The sequence below is a fragment of the Girardinichthys multiradiatus genome, chromosome 15 (assembly GCF_021462225.1).
Source record: "Girardinichthys multiradiatus isolate DD_20200921_A chromosome 15, DD_fGirMul_XY1, whole genome shotgun sequence".
NCBI lineage: Eukaryota > Metazoa > Chordata > Actinopteri > Cyprinodontiformes > Goodeidae > Girardinichthys > Girardinichthys multiradiatus.
This window is the reverse complement of record NC_061808.1, coordinates 6,952,526-6,967,895: the sequence shown is the minus strand read 5'-3', so window position 1 is coordinate 6,967,895 and position 15,370 is coordinate 6,952,526. Positions and strand designations below refer to the sequence as shown.

At 34.7% G+C, this 15,370-nt stretch overlaps 2 protein-coding genes across 3 annotated transcripts in view; one reads left to right on the top strand and one right to left on the bottom strand.

Moving 5' to 3' along the window:
- Positions 1–3,332: 3,332 nt before the first annotated feature.
- Positions 3,333–10,588, top strand: c15h1orf131 (chromosome 15 C1orf131 homolog). Its single transcript, XM_047388137.1, has 9 exons — positions 3,333–3,539; positions 5,187–5,345; positions 6,152–6,261; positions 6,811–6,861; positions 7,007–7,102; positions 8,258–8,344; positions 8,430–8,461; positions 8,600–8,732; positions 8,996–10,588. Exons 1-8 carry the CDS (start codon positions 3,473–3,475, stop codon positions 8,721–8,723), a joined length of 726 nt encoding a protein of 241 aa, XP_047244093.1. The 5' UTR covers positions 3,333–3,472; the 3' UTR covers positions 8,724–8,732; positions 8,996–10,588.
- The window catches only part of LOC124882032 (E3 ubiquitin-protein ligase TRIM9), a 70,067-nt gene continuing 63,945 nt past the window's right edge, over positions 9,249–15,370 (bottom strand). For both annotated transcript variants that reach the window (XM_047388134.1, XM_047388135.1), the window contains one exon: positions 9,249–14,438. In XM_047388134.1, the coding sequence (XP_047244090.1) occupies positions 14,391–14,438 (48 nt within the window). In that variant the 3' untranslated portion in view covers positions 9,249–14,390. The remainder of the gene's footprint in view (positions 14,439–15,370) is intronic.

The window sequence follows — 15,370 nt, the reverse complement described above, 5'->3', positions numbered from 1 at the left end:
GTACAGAGTCTGTGATTGATTTAACATTTATATCAAATTGTTTAGCCAATAACTGTGAGTGGGACATTGACAAAGATACAACAGTAGGCAGTGATCATTACCCCATTAAAATCATAACAGGAATATTAATAAATAACAGGAATACAGGATTATATAAAAGATGGAACTTTAATAAGGCTGATTGGGAAAAATTTAAATATTTAAGTCAAAAGAAATTGGAAGAAATAGATGAGTCAATTGATATAAATAGTTTAAATATAAATATCTGTAAAAAAAATCTTACAGGCTGCAGAAAAATCAATAAAAAAAGGAGGAAGAAAGAACGATAAAAAAATTGTGCCATGGTGGACAAAAGATTGTAGTGAAGTAATAAAATTAAGAAATAAAGCATTTAAAATGTTAAAAAGTAACCCAATTTATCAGAACCTAATTGAGTACAAAAGAAAGCAGGCAAAGGTAAGAAAGATCATTAAGAATGCAAAAAGAGATTATTGGAGAAACTTTTGTAATACCGTAGGGAGAGAAACAAAAATTGATCAAATTTGGAAAATGATTAAAAGAATGAAGGGTATTAGAAAAGAATATGGATATCCTATATTAAAAATAGATAATACAACTATAACGGAAGATAAAGAAAAAGCAGAAATATTAGCTAAAACATTTAGTAAAATTCATACTTCAAATAATATTAGTGAAGAAGGAAAGAAAGGTTGGGAAATCACAAAGATGAAATATAAAGAATTAATGCAAAATAATGTAGATACAAATAAATTAATAAATGAACCATTTACACAAGGATAATTGAACTTTGTAACCAGGAAAACAAAAAATACATCATCTGGAAAAGATCAAATGTACTATACGATGATAGAACATCTCAATGACAAAGCAAAAGACAAAATATTAGAATTATACAATAAAGTCTGGGAGGAGGGAGAGCTGCCACAGAGCTGGAAGGAAGCAATAATTATTCCAATAGCTAAACCAGGAAAAGATAACACAAAACCAGAAAATTATAGACCAATCGCATTAACATCAAATATTTGTAAAATAATGGAAAAAATGATTAATAATAGATTAACATATTATTTAAATATTAATGGATATATATCTAGAAATCAAAATGGTTTTTGAAAAGGGAAAAGCACAAATGACTCTGCATTATGTTTAGAATATGAAATTAGGAGAGCACAAATAAACAAAGAAAATGTAGTAGCTGTATTTTTCAACATAGAAAAAGGTTATGACATGATGTGGGTTGAAGGATTATTAATTAAATTAAATAAAATGGGTATTACTGGAAAAATGTTTAACTGGATTAAAGATTTTTCATCAAATAGAACAATACAAGTAAGAATTGGTCAAGAATTGTCAGGTAAATATATAATAGATAATGGTACTCCTCAAGGAAGTATTATAAGTCCGTTATTGTTTTCTATAATGATAAATGATGTATTTAAAAATATTGGTAAGGAAGTCGGTTGTTCACTATTTGCAGATGATGGAGCTATATGGAAAAGGGGTCGTAATATCAAACTTATTGAAAAGAAAATACAGGATGAGATTATTAGAATAGAACAATGGGCAAATCAATGGGGATTTAAATTCTCAGTGGAAAAAACAAAAGTAATGGTGTTTACACAGAAAAGGAAAAGAGAAAATATAAAACTAAAATTATACAATCAAGTTTTAGAACAAGTAAAAAATATAACATTTTTAGGTATATGGTTTGATGAAAAAATTATATGGAAAGTACATATAGAAAGAATCATAGATAAATGCAAACAAATATTAAACATTATGAGATGTATGGCTGGTATTGATTGGGGAACAGATCGAACATCATTAAAAATAATTTATACAGGATTAATTAGATCAAATATTGATTATGGAAGTATAATTTATGGATCAGCAGCAAACACTCATCTTATAAAATTAGACAATATACAACATCAAGCTTTAAGAATTTGTACAGGAGCAATCAGAACCAGTCCAATAGCAGCACTCCAGGTAGAGATGGGAGAGATGCCATTAGATCTAAGAAGGAAACAGTTAGTAATAAATTACTGGATAAACTTACAAAGCAATAATCCGGATCATCTCACACGTGATATTTTAAAACCATGCTGGGAAAAAGAAAAAAAACAAGTTAAGAGTTTTGGTTGGATTATTAATAACATAGCAGAAGAATTTCAAATATATGAAAAAGAAACAAGTTCAATGTTGCCTTTGCCAGTAGTGCCACCGTGGCTGTTACCAGAAGCAGTGGTGGATATGGCGTTGATGGAAAAGAAAAAGGATCCAAAATGTAGTTTAGATTCAAGTATAATACAAGAATATATAAACAATTACTATCATTATGTCCAGATTTACACAGACGCATCAAAAACAGATGAAAAAATAGGAGTAGCATTTATAATACCAGAATTTAAAATAAAAGTAGGAAAAAGAATTACAGATGGATTATCAGTATATTCAGGAGAATTATTAGCCATATTGTTAGCAGTGCAGTGGGTGGAGGATATAAAACCATTAAAAACAATCATTTGTTCAGACTCAAGTTCAGCATTATTAAGTTTAAAACATAATCATTCAGAGGGTAGACCAGACATTTTGTTGGAAATAAAACATACTTTATTCAGAATACAAAGAATGGGATTAATAATAGTGTTTTTATGGGTACCAGCACATGTAGGAGTTAGAGGGAATGAGAAGGCGGACAGGATGGCAAAGAAGGCAACACAAAACAACATTAGCTTTATAATAAATATTAGTAGGTCAGAGGCAAGAAATATAATTAAACAGAGAATCAGGAAAGAGTGGCAAAAAAGGTGGGATGAAGAAAAGAAAGGAAGATGGTTTTACAGAATCAACAAGATAGTAGGAGAAGTAAGAACAGGAAGAAGGAGTAGAAAAGAGGAAAGATTAATTACAAGATTAAGACTAGGACATACAGGACTTAATTCTACATTGTTCAAGATAAAGAAACATAATACAGGAAAATGTGATTATTGTGGAGAGGAGGAAACAATAGAACATGTAATATTGAAGTGTCAGAAATATGAACAAGAAAGAACAATTTTAAGGAGAGAATTTGTAGGTATTAAAGAAAATTGTATTTTGAGAGATACTTTGCAAAGAAGTTTAGGTAGCAAGCATATTCAAATTATAATTAGATTTTTTAAAAGCACTAAATTAATAAATAGAATTTGATTGTTGTAACAGTAAATAAGATTTAAAACCATGAAGAACCACACTCCATACCAGTCGGTGGCGGTAATGCACATCATAACGTTATTTGCCAACTGCCAAAAAAATAACACAGAAGAAGAAGAAGAAGGATCATTACGGTGGTGTGTTCCGCGTTGTGTGTTGTCACGTGTGTTGTCATTCAGAAAAAAACAAGCTAGCAAATACATTTTTTGTTTTCCTATAAGTTTCGTAAGTTCACCTTCCCAGAATTATCTCAGATATGGACGGGGGGAAAGATGAGGACTGTTTGTTCCTGGAGCGGGTTCTGGATTCACTTTATGATTTTGGTAAGCTTTATGAGCGAATGCTAGCTCTGTTAGCCGCTTAAAGCTCTGCTGTTTCTGCGTTATGCAAGAAAACTAACGGAAAGAACAAAAATGTTTCATTTTTATCTCATTTTGTACTTTAACAAATCCTAATGTCAAACTAATTGAAACCGACTAGTAACTCATAGTTTTCTTTACTAAAAAAGCTCAATTTAATCAGGGATAAGAGAAAGAAAATCCTTCACATATCCCATTTAATAAAAACTGGTTATTAAAGTACAATCATGTTGTTATAGTTACCATAATCATGTTAACACATACATGAGTACATAGGGCGTATTCGAGACTTGAGCAAATTTTTCAAATTTTGTTGTTGAGTTTATTCATGTTGCTTTCTTATTATAAAAGGCTACATAGTCTGCGCATTATTTATACCGGTATATCAGAATATTTGCATGTGCTGCTTAGACCCTTAACATTACACACAAACATTATGACGGATACCTAAATGAATGGACAGTTTTTCTGTCATGTCCTCCATCCATCCATCCATCCATCCATCCCTCCCTCCCTCCCAGGAGGTAACCCTTCCTTCCCTTCTTCCCTTTTATCTGAGATCAGGTAACAAGCCCAAAATGTAAAATCCTTTCTTCCATCCTCCCTCTTCTGCTTATTTGAGATCAGTTTGTAGAGGTTACAGGCCTTCCATCTATCCATCACCACACCCACCCATTTACCATACATTTATCCACCCCTCTTTTTTCCCCATCGGTCCCTGTGTCCATCTATCTTCTCTTTCTCTTAGATCAGGCTGTGGTGGTACGAGACTCAGGAAGTGAATCCAAACCTTTCTCCTACCAGTAGCACTCTTGGCTTATTCTGGAGGGTCTCAAAGCATTCCCAGGCCAGTAGGAATATGTAGTCTCTCCACCAAGTTCCTTGTCTGTCCTGGGATCTCCCCTCAGATAAATGTGCCCAGATGGCATTCTGACACATCTTTGATGCAGAGCACCAGCGGCTTTAGTTGGAGCCCCCTTCCCTCCAGATTATATAGCTTCTATAATGATGTCTAAGCCTGAACCCGTCAAGCTTTCTGCAGTGAACATTGCAGATTTAGTGTTTGCAGTATTGCAGCAAAAAATGCAATATTTGGGTGGCTATAACATTTCAGGGGCCTCATCTTGGCAATAATAAATTGAGACAGTTGGATGGACTTTCTATGTCTCATAGTGATGTGGTCATTATGATGATGGTGAAGAAAGGTGAAGAGTGAGGAAAATTAGGGTTAGGGCTAGTTGCAGTACAATTCTTGACTAAAATATGAACACCAAAAGCTGTTTTTCTTCATTATGTGAGCTGATTTAAAGCACACAGTAATGCCTTATGACCGAATTAAAGATCACATGTTTATGTAGAGCTTCCATCAGTATGGAGCAGTGCTGTAGTTTATGGACCCAGATGCCCAATGTGTGACAGTCCTGTTGTATTTAAGTTTTAATGTGTTCAATAAAGTAAGGTATTATCTGGCATGCAGTGGTTTGGTATCAGCATCTTCATCGTGTGTTTCTAACTTTAATCAAAAATCAAGTTAGTCAATTTACCTCATCAAGATGTTCCAATGATTTAGTTAGATCTGTTTCAAGTTTGTAGTTTTTATTTTTGTTGCAGGATCAGAAAAAAAAAAGAATCTCAAAACCCAGAAAAAGAAAAAACGAAAAAGATGCGAAGAACAAGAGGAAGAAGTGGAACTTCATACAGCGAAGGAAACCTGCAGAGAAGCTGAGGTTTACAGAGGTGCAGAGCAGCAACCAAACACTGAAATAAAAGGTGAAACTTTACAATTAGTTCCTAAATACAAGGTCTTGAAGTCTTACATTTGTTAATCTTAAATGTCTCCAGGTTTTTCTGTATGAACTGACTGCTGAATGAGCTTTAGTTGGGTCTTAAAGTTGAATGTTTATTTATTGCTTGCTCTATCGAAGATTGTTTTTGGTTTTTGATTGCTTTTTTCCCCCCAGAAATGCACTGGCAGCATTCATTCATTACATGTTTTGTAGTCCAGCAGATGAATTTAGGCATTTTTTATTGTCACTTGAACTACAAAGCCCATAGTGAAGGGTAGCAAACATCCCTGTTGAAAGGAACATCTGGGATTGAAGCCTTCCCCACAAAATCCCAGAAATACTTTTTAAACTGGTTTATTGAAGTTTCTTTGAAGAATTAAACTGTAAATTTTCTTGCTGGGTATTTACTACCAGTTCCCATATCAAGAAAAAAGTGAATATTAACCAAGATTTGACCTGAAGTGGATGACGGGGATTTCAGTTGATCGCCAAAACCTGTACTGGAGTCACCTGGCAAAGCTGAAAAACACAAACTAAAGTGATAAAAGTCATATTTAACTTGCTTAAGTTAAAAAGTATGTTAGTAAGTAAGGCTTTAAGTTAATTTACTTTTAAAAGCTATGTGTAATTTGCCTATGTCTAATATTTACACCACAGAGGCCTTTTAAAAGGGCTAAAAATTAAGTCTTAAATTGATCTAAAATTTGCAGAACCCCTGTAATTATTTTCCCATTCCTAATTAGCATCTGCAGATTATTTTTCTGATGATCATTTACTGTAATTTAACAGGTTCAAGCATCCAGCTGGAAGACAAAGTGGAGGTGGTCACATTTCAGGACCCCAGAAAGAAAACCAAACAAACTCCAGTCTCTACCAAGATCCCTGTTATATCTGGACAGGTCAGTCTTCCTGTTTATAATTGATAAAAATCTCATCTAAACCATAACTTCTCAAGATTAAAAAGGGGAAAACTTGCTAAAACTGTACCCCATATTTTAACAAAGGTTTGCCTGGATCTTTGCCATTTATTCTACTTTGCTAAACAGAAAATATATGTAATTATAAAAATCCAGATCAAAGCTTAAATAACCTGTTTCAAAGGGGGTTTTACCCACTGACTGATGATTTAAAGAATTAAATGTTTACATGATTCCATAGGAGATAAACACATGAAAGCAAGAGTTATGTCTTTTCAGCTTAAATTATGTGGTTCAAAGTTTAACCTAACCCTAAGACGATAACCTTTTAATGCAACAAACGTCAGATCCTAAATGTATTTCTTATAATAAAAAAATGTAGTAATTTTAATCCCCCACCAATGTTACTGAATGAACTCCAGGCAACCTCTTTTTTTCTGTTTCTCTTGTCACCACTTATTTCCATCACTTTTCTTCTCCTCTTGTCTTTACCGCCTTCGGGTGTCACGCTCGTCACATCACGACCCTCAGAAAGCAGAGCAGAAGCAAATCATCCAGCAAGAACAGCTCAGTTTGGAAAAGGTGACAGCATTATTTACTTTGATTTTACTGGGATGTCGCTCCTTTGAATTTATGTTGTGATTTGTGGATTGTTGCATTACGTGATTACCCATTTAACCTCTGCGATATATTGTCTGTGTGTTGTAACTGGACATGTTGGCCACAGGCTCGTCTGGAGGTCCATCGGTTTGGAATCACGGGCTACAAGAAGGAGCAGCAGCGGGTTTTTGAGCAGGACAGAGCAATAATGCTGGGAGCCAGAGTAAGACAAGACATTTAGAGTGCTGAGAAAACATTGGCCCTTTATTTCTTGTTTTAGCTTTTTTGTCACACTTAAATGTTTCAGATCACCAAACAAATCAAAAAGCAGTTTTTAAATATTATTTCCTTTTCACAAGGTTTAAAAACGCTACTCAAACCAACCTGACCCTGTGTGAAAAGCTAAATCATGAATTAATTGTGATCAACCAAATGTTTCGGATGGCTGAGTTCAATTTCCCTCGACACATCCAGGGATATTTAAATGGAACCTGTCAGCATGAAGTAGGCTAAAAGATCTCAAAACGCAAAACATCGAGCCCCAAAGGGTTACATTTCTAAAGCTTTGAGACTCTAAAGAACCACACTGAGAGCCACTATCCACAGATGGACAAAACATGGAACAGTGGAGAACCTTCCTAGGAGTGGCCGGCCTACCAAAATCACTCCAAGAACCTATGGACAACTCATCCAGGAGGTCTCAAAAAACCCTGAATAACATCTAAACCATTGGAAATCATGCCTGTCTCAGTTAAGGTCAGTGTTTGTGATTTAACAATAAGAAAGACACTGGGAAAAAATGGCATCCAAGGTTGAGTTCCCTTATATCATGCACTGCTGAAGAAAAAGTACACAAAGGCCAATCACATTTGCCAAAATACACCAATGAACCACAAGACCTTTGGGAAAATATTCTGTGGACTAATGAGACAACCTGAACATATAGAAGGTTTTCATCCAGTTACGTTGTACTGAAAACTAAGACAGCATTTCAGGAAAAAGAACATGATACTAACAGTCAAACGTAGTGGTAGGGTGATGGTCTGGGGTTCCTGCTCTGCTTCAGGACCTGGAAGATTTGCTGTAATTGATGGAACCATGAGCTTGTCTCTCTAGCAGAAAATCCTGAAAGAGAGCGTCCAGATATAATAAGCAGCAGGACAACTAGCTGAAGTACTGCAACGGGTTTGGTGAAGTTTTATTTGTCTGATATTAAATGTGTTTGATTAGCTGAAACATTTTGGTTAGACAAAAAAGCAAAGAAAATCTGTAAGGAGGCAAATACATTTTCACAGAACAGTTTATTTGTTCCAATGACATGTTTTACCAGCCAACATAATTTATACCTTTTATTTACTTTTTAATGTTGTTAATGAAGCCTCCAAAAAAGGACTATGTCAACTACAAGGGACTGCAGGAGCAAATCAAAGAGAAGAAGCAGAAAGTAAAAGAGGAGTTTCAGCAAGTAAGGCTGGCATGCTCTATTATTACTAAAGTTATATTATTTCACAATAAGCATTTTGTGTTATTGTAACATATATATTTTGTAGGACAAGAAGAAAAAGAAGAAGAGTAATCAAAGGTAAGTGAATCTTCAAATACTTTTCACAGCAGTTTCAAATGTAGAACAGATGCCTCAGCCTTTGTTTTAATTGGATCGATGCAGAATATTTAGTTGAATCTCAGTTGTCAACTTGAATGGCTTGTGCATTTCCCTCAGAAACCAAAAAAAACAACCAGCCTTTAGTTCTGGCGTGGCGCCATCGGGTCAGGTGGGTCGTTTCAAGAACGGGATGCTGATCCTCAGTTCCAAGGAAATCCAGAAAATCAAAGGCAAGAAGTAAAGGGACAAGGTATGAAGATGGCGTGAGGATGTTTTGCATTTCATTCTAACATCATTTTGTGCACTGGTGTAGATTCTCAGTCATCCAGGACATGACTAAGTGCTCAAGTAGAAGACAACTGAATGACTTCTCTTGTTTCTGGAAGATGTTTCACCTCTCATCCAAAAGTCTTCTTCAGTTCAGTTTACATATACGTTTTAGAGGTACATGTGAAATTAAATTAAAATAACTTGAAGGTGATAATGGTCATGTTTAAAATCTCTATTATTCAGGGAAGCAAGACAAAAACCAGCAGCAGGCCGGAGGAGGAGTTTGTGCAGTGACTCGGCGTGCAGCAGGAAACGATCCTGATTTTCTGACGAGACGCAGGTCTGCAGCAAACGTTGGGATGAGTCAAGGTTCTGATATCTTGAAAACCGAAATGGACATGAAAATACGCACCAAAATGGACTTGGCCTGATCAATTTCAGACATTGGTTTATTTATTTCCTTTGCTTATAAAGTACACAAAAAAAGGAGACTCTGCAGTGTCTTGTACTTTTAATGTTTAGGTTTTAAAAAGTATGGAGATGAGTTGGTGTTTTCATTATTTACAAACCATGTAGTTGTACAAAACATGGAAATTGTCAGCAGGGGACAATTGGAGAACAAAATTGAGGTAAAAAAAAAGTACACTCATTATTTTTTTTTGATAAATATATATACACCATGAGGAAGCAGGAGCCAATGCAGTTTTTCAAGCTCAAATTTACAAAACATGTTTCCATTCTCAACAGGCTGTGCTTTAGCTGTAAACACTGGAGTTTCTACAGAAACCCGATGTTAGAGAGACAATGTGAAAGTAATTGGGCTGAGCAGAATAATAATGAAAGACACAACTGATTGGGTTGTTTGCAGCTGGGTGAGGTCACAGTTACTTAAAGTTTTCTCAAAGCAGCTTCTTGAGTTTTTTGTTTTCCAAAATGAAGAGCATGAGAACAGATGAAGCTTCTGTGCAACATATTTAACCTGAAAGCTATAGGTGTTTAATATTTTGCAGGCAAGCATCAGTCAACAACTGTATGTTATGAGCAGCATGATAACACAAGTTTGGTCAACTTGGTTTGGTCAACAGAAGTAAAGATATTTAAACATACCTGTAATTTGATATATCTACATATTTTTAAATCGGTAAGATATTTTCCTATTTACTGTTTTTAAGTTAAATTTGTAAATGCGAAGACGGGCTTTCCTCAGCAACAGCAAGTTAAATCTAAGAAATAAGTCACATTCATGGGTAAGTGTCAGGTAAAGGGACATGGCATGCAAGCACACTTACAAAACATTTACACAGCAATGTATGCATGTCAATCAATTCAATAATTTTTTCATTGACGTGTGTCACAACATTTTTGGGATAAAGAGAAAATGTAGCCACATATCATCTGAAACCACTAGAACATGGTAAGATAGAGCTCCACAGTTCATTTGTTCCAAGTAAAATTTCCTCTGAACCATTTAGCAATAAACACAGCCTGCACATCCCGACTTTCCGAGCATAAACAACAGTTTCTCTTCTCACGTTTGATTTGTAGGCCAACAACTATTGGGCTGAAATCTATTTTTGGTTACAGTAAAGTCAGCCACAGGGCAGGTTGTTGATCTGGTGAAGGAGGTGAAAGCAGGGTCAGAGCTGAGCAGCTAGGTGATAAAAATAAAGCCCTTGGGTGGAAGCTTGCTATCTAGACACATGTCCCCTTCAGCAGATGCTCACCCTGATGTCTTTGTCATGCTAGAAAATATGCTAAATGTGAAAGTGGGAAAGTCAAATGGGCTACATACTCGAGTGCCAAATACAATGTAAATAAAAAATGTTTTTATTATTATTTGGATATAATTGTTATTATTTGTAAGTTGCAAAACTACTGCAGCTGTTTTTTTGTGTCAATAGCAACCAAATCATAAAATGCTATAGCTAGCTTTTTTTCTGCTGTCAGCTAGACATGTCTCTGGTCAAACGAAACTTACGTGTCAGGTAAAGGTATAATATAAACTTTGAAATTGTGGTTTTAGTTTTCAAAATAAAAAAAATTTGTCAACATTATCTCAGTATAATGAAGCTAATTGCGACATTGCCTGATTGGTGCTAATGACCTAGCAGCTGTTAGCAACTCTGGCTTGCTAGAGTGAAATTGGAATGAGGTTAAAACAAAAATTATTATAATACACTTAATGAAGTGGAACAGAGTACAGTAAAGGTGGAATATTTAAGCATTCATTTTGGTAAAAAAATATACCATCATTGTTTTTTTTATTTTTTTTTTTTTTTTTTCAGCTAGTTGCTAATGTTAGGAGCTTGGGGCTAAACACTACGAACCTATCTGCAGACAAAGGTGCGTAAGTGAAAAAAATGCTTAACATTTATATCTATTTTGGTTTAAAAATATATTACATTGTTTTATGTGGTTTTGGAGAATTTCCCCAAAAGTATTTATACCCCTGGCAGGTTTAGATTTTAAATTAGTTTCTAAAGTTTTTTGTTGTTTTTTCTATAGTAAATGAGACAGACTTGTCTCAAAGGGTTAAAAATGTGTAAAGATAAATTAAAATTTTCTTTAAAATGTTTTAAAAAGGGCTGAGAAGAAAATTATTTATACCCATCTCAATAATTAAAGGAAAGATCTTTACTGGGATAACAGAAATCAAAACCTTGTTATAATTCCTGAATTTTTATGATTTATCTATTGGTGATAAACTCTTAAGTAATTGAGGTTAGAAGGCCTCCTTGCCATTACCCTAATTTTTAGCTCCCTAAACAGATTCTCCATCAGATTTAAATCAGGACTCTGGATGGACCTTATCAAAACTTTAATATTACTTCCAGTCAGAAGAAACATTGGTAAAATTAAAAGAATAAATCTGCCAGGGGTATGAATGATTTTAAGTGTTAACTGTATCCACACATGGCATAGGTCCATGGGTACAAACTGGTTTGCTTACAGGTACATAATTGAAGTAGGAAGGGACCAAATGTGTAGGTATGACACGGATTTGTTTAATGCAATGTGTACTGTGATAGTAGTTGTAGCTGCTTTGAGATGGAAAATGCTGGGCACTAAATATCTAAGTAGTGGAAAGTGTTTCAGAAATAATTGGTAATTATACCCCATGTAAATATTAAATTGGGATTTTAGACAACAGTTGTAACAAAATAAATGAATATATCACCACATGTTCCACAAAATACAAGGTTTAGTCATTTTTCACTTTCTTCCGTTTAAAAGATAAATATGTTTAGAAAATACAGAACTTACTAGATGACTTTAATAAAAACATTACCTGATCGAATGCAGTAAAAACACCAACAATTTGCCCACCGTTGTGCATTTGTGTTCATTCATACTGTTTAAAATGAAACTGGCATTGAAAGAAATGAACAGTATTCTAAATATCAATAAATAACCAAAAACTTCAAAGAATAATTTACATACCTCATATCCCTGATTAAATGTTTAAACATTATAAGATCTTTAAATTACTGAAAGGAATTTAAACATATTTTTACAATTCAGTGAGTCAAAGTGTGAAAAACAGATCAGACCAACACTGCATGTCTGATAATCATCCTCCAATGCTGCCGTTCCCGACGTTGGCCAGTGGGGGGCGACCTGTTACAGCTGACAGTAATATCACTCATCGCAGAGGCAATAAAACAGAACACTATTTAAATAACATTTTCAGATAGTTGCAAACGTTTTTGTTGTTAATCCATGCTTAATATCACAAATCACATATCAGTATCTACAGTTTGTCGATCTTCATTCACACACAAACCCAGTTTTTACATGACAGGTCAATCTTTTCTCATTCCTCTCACACTCATGCTGTTAGGGAGTAGAAACATGAAGTAGATGTAATAAAACTCGATATCAAAAACCTTCAGTTTGTAATAAACTCTCTATCTGTTCTCTGCTGTGATAAAGCCTTCTTGGCTGTTGTGTATTTCACGTATGTTACATCCTACAACCATCAGGTCACAGTGGTCTGGTTTAAGCTACTGTCCTCTCCAGGTAGCCGTATCTCGTCCCTAATGAAAAAATGCAGCAGCAGATGTGGTTTAACCTGATGTGACTTGGATATCACTTTCAGTGTGATGCATTAAAGATGCTTGAGAGCATCTAAGTTTCTTCAGAGAGACTAAGAGATGAGCACAGAATGAAATTATCATGATACACACTTCTTCCAATCTCATTTGATTGTAATATAATGCCTATTTGTCCTATAGAATGAAAAAAAGGTTTGACTAAAGTCCATTTCATCTTAAATTTTCTGATAGCTAATTTTGTTGTACAGAGTCTGGAAGAGGCTGCAGGATGTGCCGCTACAGGGGAATAATGGGTCACCTTTTTATGTTTGTCGAGATGCAAATTATTTCAACTGGTAATGACAAAATAACAGATGGTTACATAAACTTTATCTAAAATACAGAAGAGATATTTCAGCATTGTAGCTGATAATCTAGAATTCTGGGAACACATGTCAAATTGAACTTGGGTGACACTGTATGGAGATGCATATGCTTTCTTACAAGAAAACAGACATCTTCGGGTTGAGTATTTTAATTATGCTAAATTAAATAAGATGAAGCTACATGTTTGAGATTTTTCAGCCTCATTATAGAGATTAAACAGCTTCTGAAGCAAGTATAATTGGAATTAAAAAGGGGCTATACTCACTATATTAGCCTATAATTGTATCTTGGAACTGAGCCACAAGGTATGCATACATATAATCCATATATCAAATTATCTCACAAATTTGCCAACAGGGTAAAAAGAGTTTTGTTTTCCAGTCAACGTGTGTTTTGTGGATCTGGAGAAGGTTTCCGATCAAGTCCTCTGAGGCATTTTGTGGGGGATGCTTTTTTAAAAGCATCCCTGGCACCCAAATGTTGTATTTGGGTGCCAGGGATGCAACAAATGTTGCATTTCTCTGTACTGAGAGCTTTAATGTCCTTTTATCTGAATTTAGGCAGCTATTGGATTCTGCTTTAAATCTAAGATGTGTTTTCTAAAAACTTGAACCACATTTACAGCTTTTGCAATTCCTGTTTTTATCCTCCAATCTCATGTTTTTCCTTGTTCAGTTAACCACAAATGCATATGTGATTTAAAAAAACTGAATTGAACAGGAGCTATTTCTGCAAGTAAGGGGCTGCGTAAATTCAAAGTAGGCAGATTATCTGCAGAAAGGCTTGGAGTAAAACTTCATTGTTTCTTCTCTCATTTTATGATCACTTAAAGCACCTTGTTGCTGTAAACTCTGCTATTATTCTACCAGATATTTTCTGCACAGTGAGAATGTCTTCTAGCTGTTTGGCCTTACTATTTAAGGATCGATTATCATGTTATAAAATAAATGGAATAGTAGTAGTTAGGACAAAAATGAATGAATGTTTGCATCCTGGAGTTGAATTGCTAGAAAACAAATCAATACTCCAATCGCCTGTGCAATAATGTCCACAAGACTTTACAACCAATCAGATTTGTTCCTTCGTTGGCACCTCAAAAAAGATGGATTGAACCCAATCTGACATTTCAGGAACATTTTCAGACAGAAGAGAGCTGAGGCTGCATGTGACATCAGAGGTTTGTATCCAGGGCACTCTTGGAGAGGAGAAACCAGCTCCTACTGTTTGAGATTATTTGGCACCTCCAGGCCGGTCAGTAAGGTCACCTGAAGGGAAGAAAACAGAGCGAAACACTCAGCAAACAGAGCCCAGCTAGATGTGTATCTCAGGTTTCAGTGTCAGGTCTTTGCTGGATTGTTTCCCTCTTTCTTAAAGATCTAGCTGTCAGTTATTGTTCATCTGCTGAAAAATCTGTTTTGGTGGATGCTATAATAATTGTAAATCTGGGGGAACTGGAAAAAAATCTTGACTTTTACACTGATGGTGCATTTACTGCAAACAAAAAATAGAGAAAAAATTACAAGTTGAAAACATCAATTTTGATGCCAAATGAGATGTAAATAAACATTTTTATGCAGATGTCATTGTCTTTCTTTCATTTGAGTTCCAAATTGACTTCAATATTTGTTTGGCCTTTAGAAAGGAAAATTAAACAAAACATTTACCTGCATCTGCAACTTTTAAATTAAATTATTGTAAAGAAAATGTATTTTTATATACCAGAACAGGAGTTGTCTTTTTTTTTCCAAAGAGCCTTTTTGCTCTTTTTCCCGCTAAATAAAATTGGTCTAAAAACAATCTACATGACTTCAAAAAAAGATTCCCTATTATATATAAATATTTACTAAATAGGAATTGTCCGTTTTAAACTTAACCACAATTCTTTCATACCTTCAGATTTTAGAGCGAAAATTCTTTATAAGAATGAAAATATTTAATGTTTTAAGGTATGGAAAATTTTAATAAAGCAAAGAAATCCCACTGAACAAAACGATGCATTTTGCAGACCCCTGTTCTAGAGGATGTGACAGAATAGTGCGGAAATAAAAATAACTTTTCATGCCCTGTTTGTCATGCTTATCTGGACCTTGAAAACTCTCAAATTCCACTCATTCACAGATCTAAAGACAGTTCCAGAACCCCATCAGTGTTTTTAAAGAGTACTGATCCATACAAGGTTAGAGACTGACCAGAACAT

Bases quoted from the DNA above. Each gene is read 5' to 3' on its own strand.
- c15h1orf131 (XM_047388137.1), top strand. From the start codon at position 3,473: ATGGACGGGGGGAAAGATGAGGACTGTTTGTTCCTGGAGCGGGTTCTG. The intron at 6,862-7,006 runs GTGACAGCATTA...TGTTGGCCACAG, and splicing joins AACAGCTCAGTTTGGAAAAG to GCTCGTCTGGAGGTCCATCG. The intron at 8,462-8,599 runs GTAAGTGAATCT...CATTTCCCTCAG, and splicing joins AAGAAGAAGAGTAATCAAAG to AAACCAAAAAAAACAACCAG.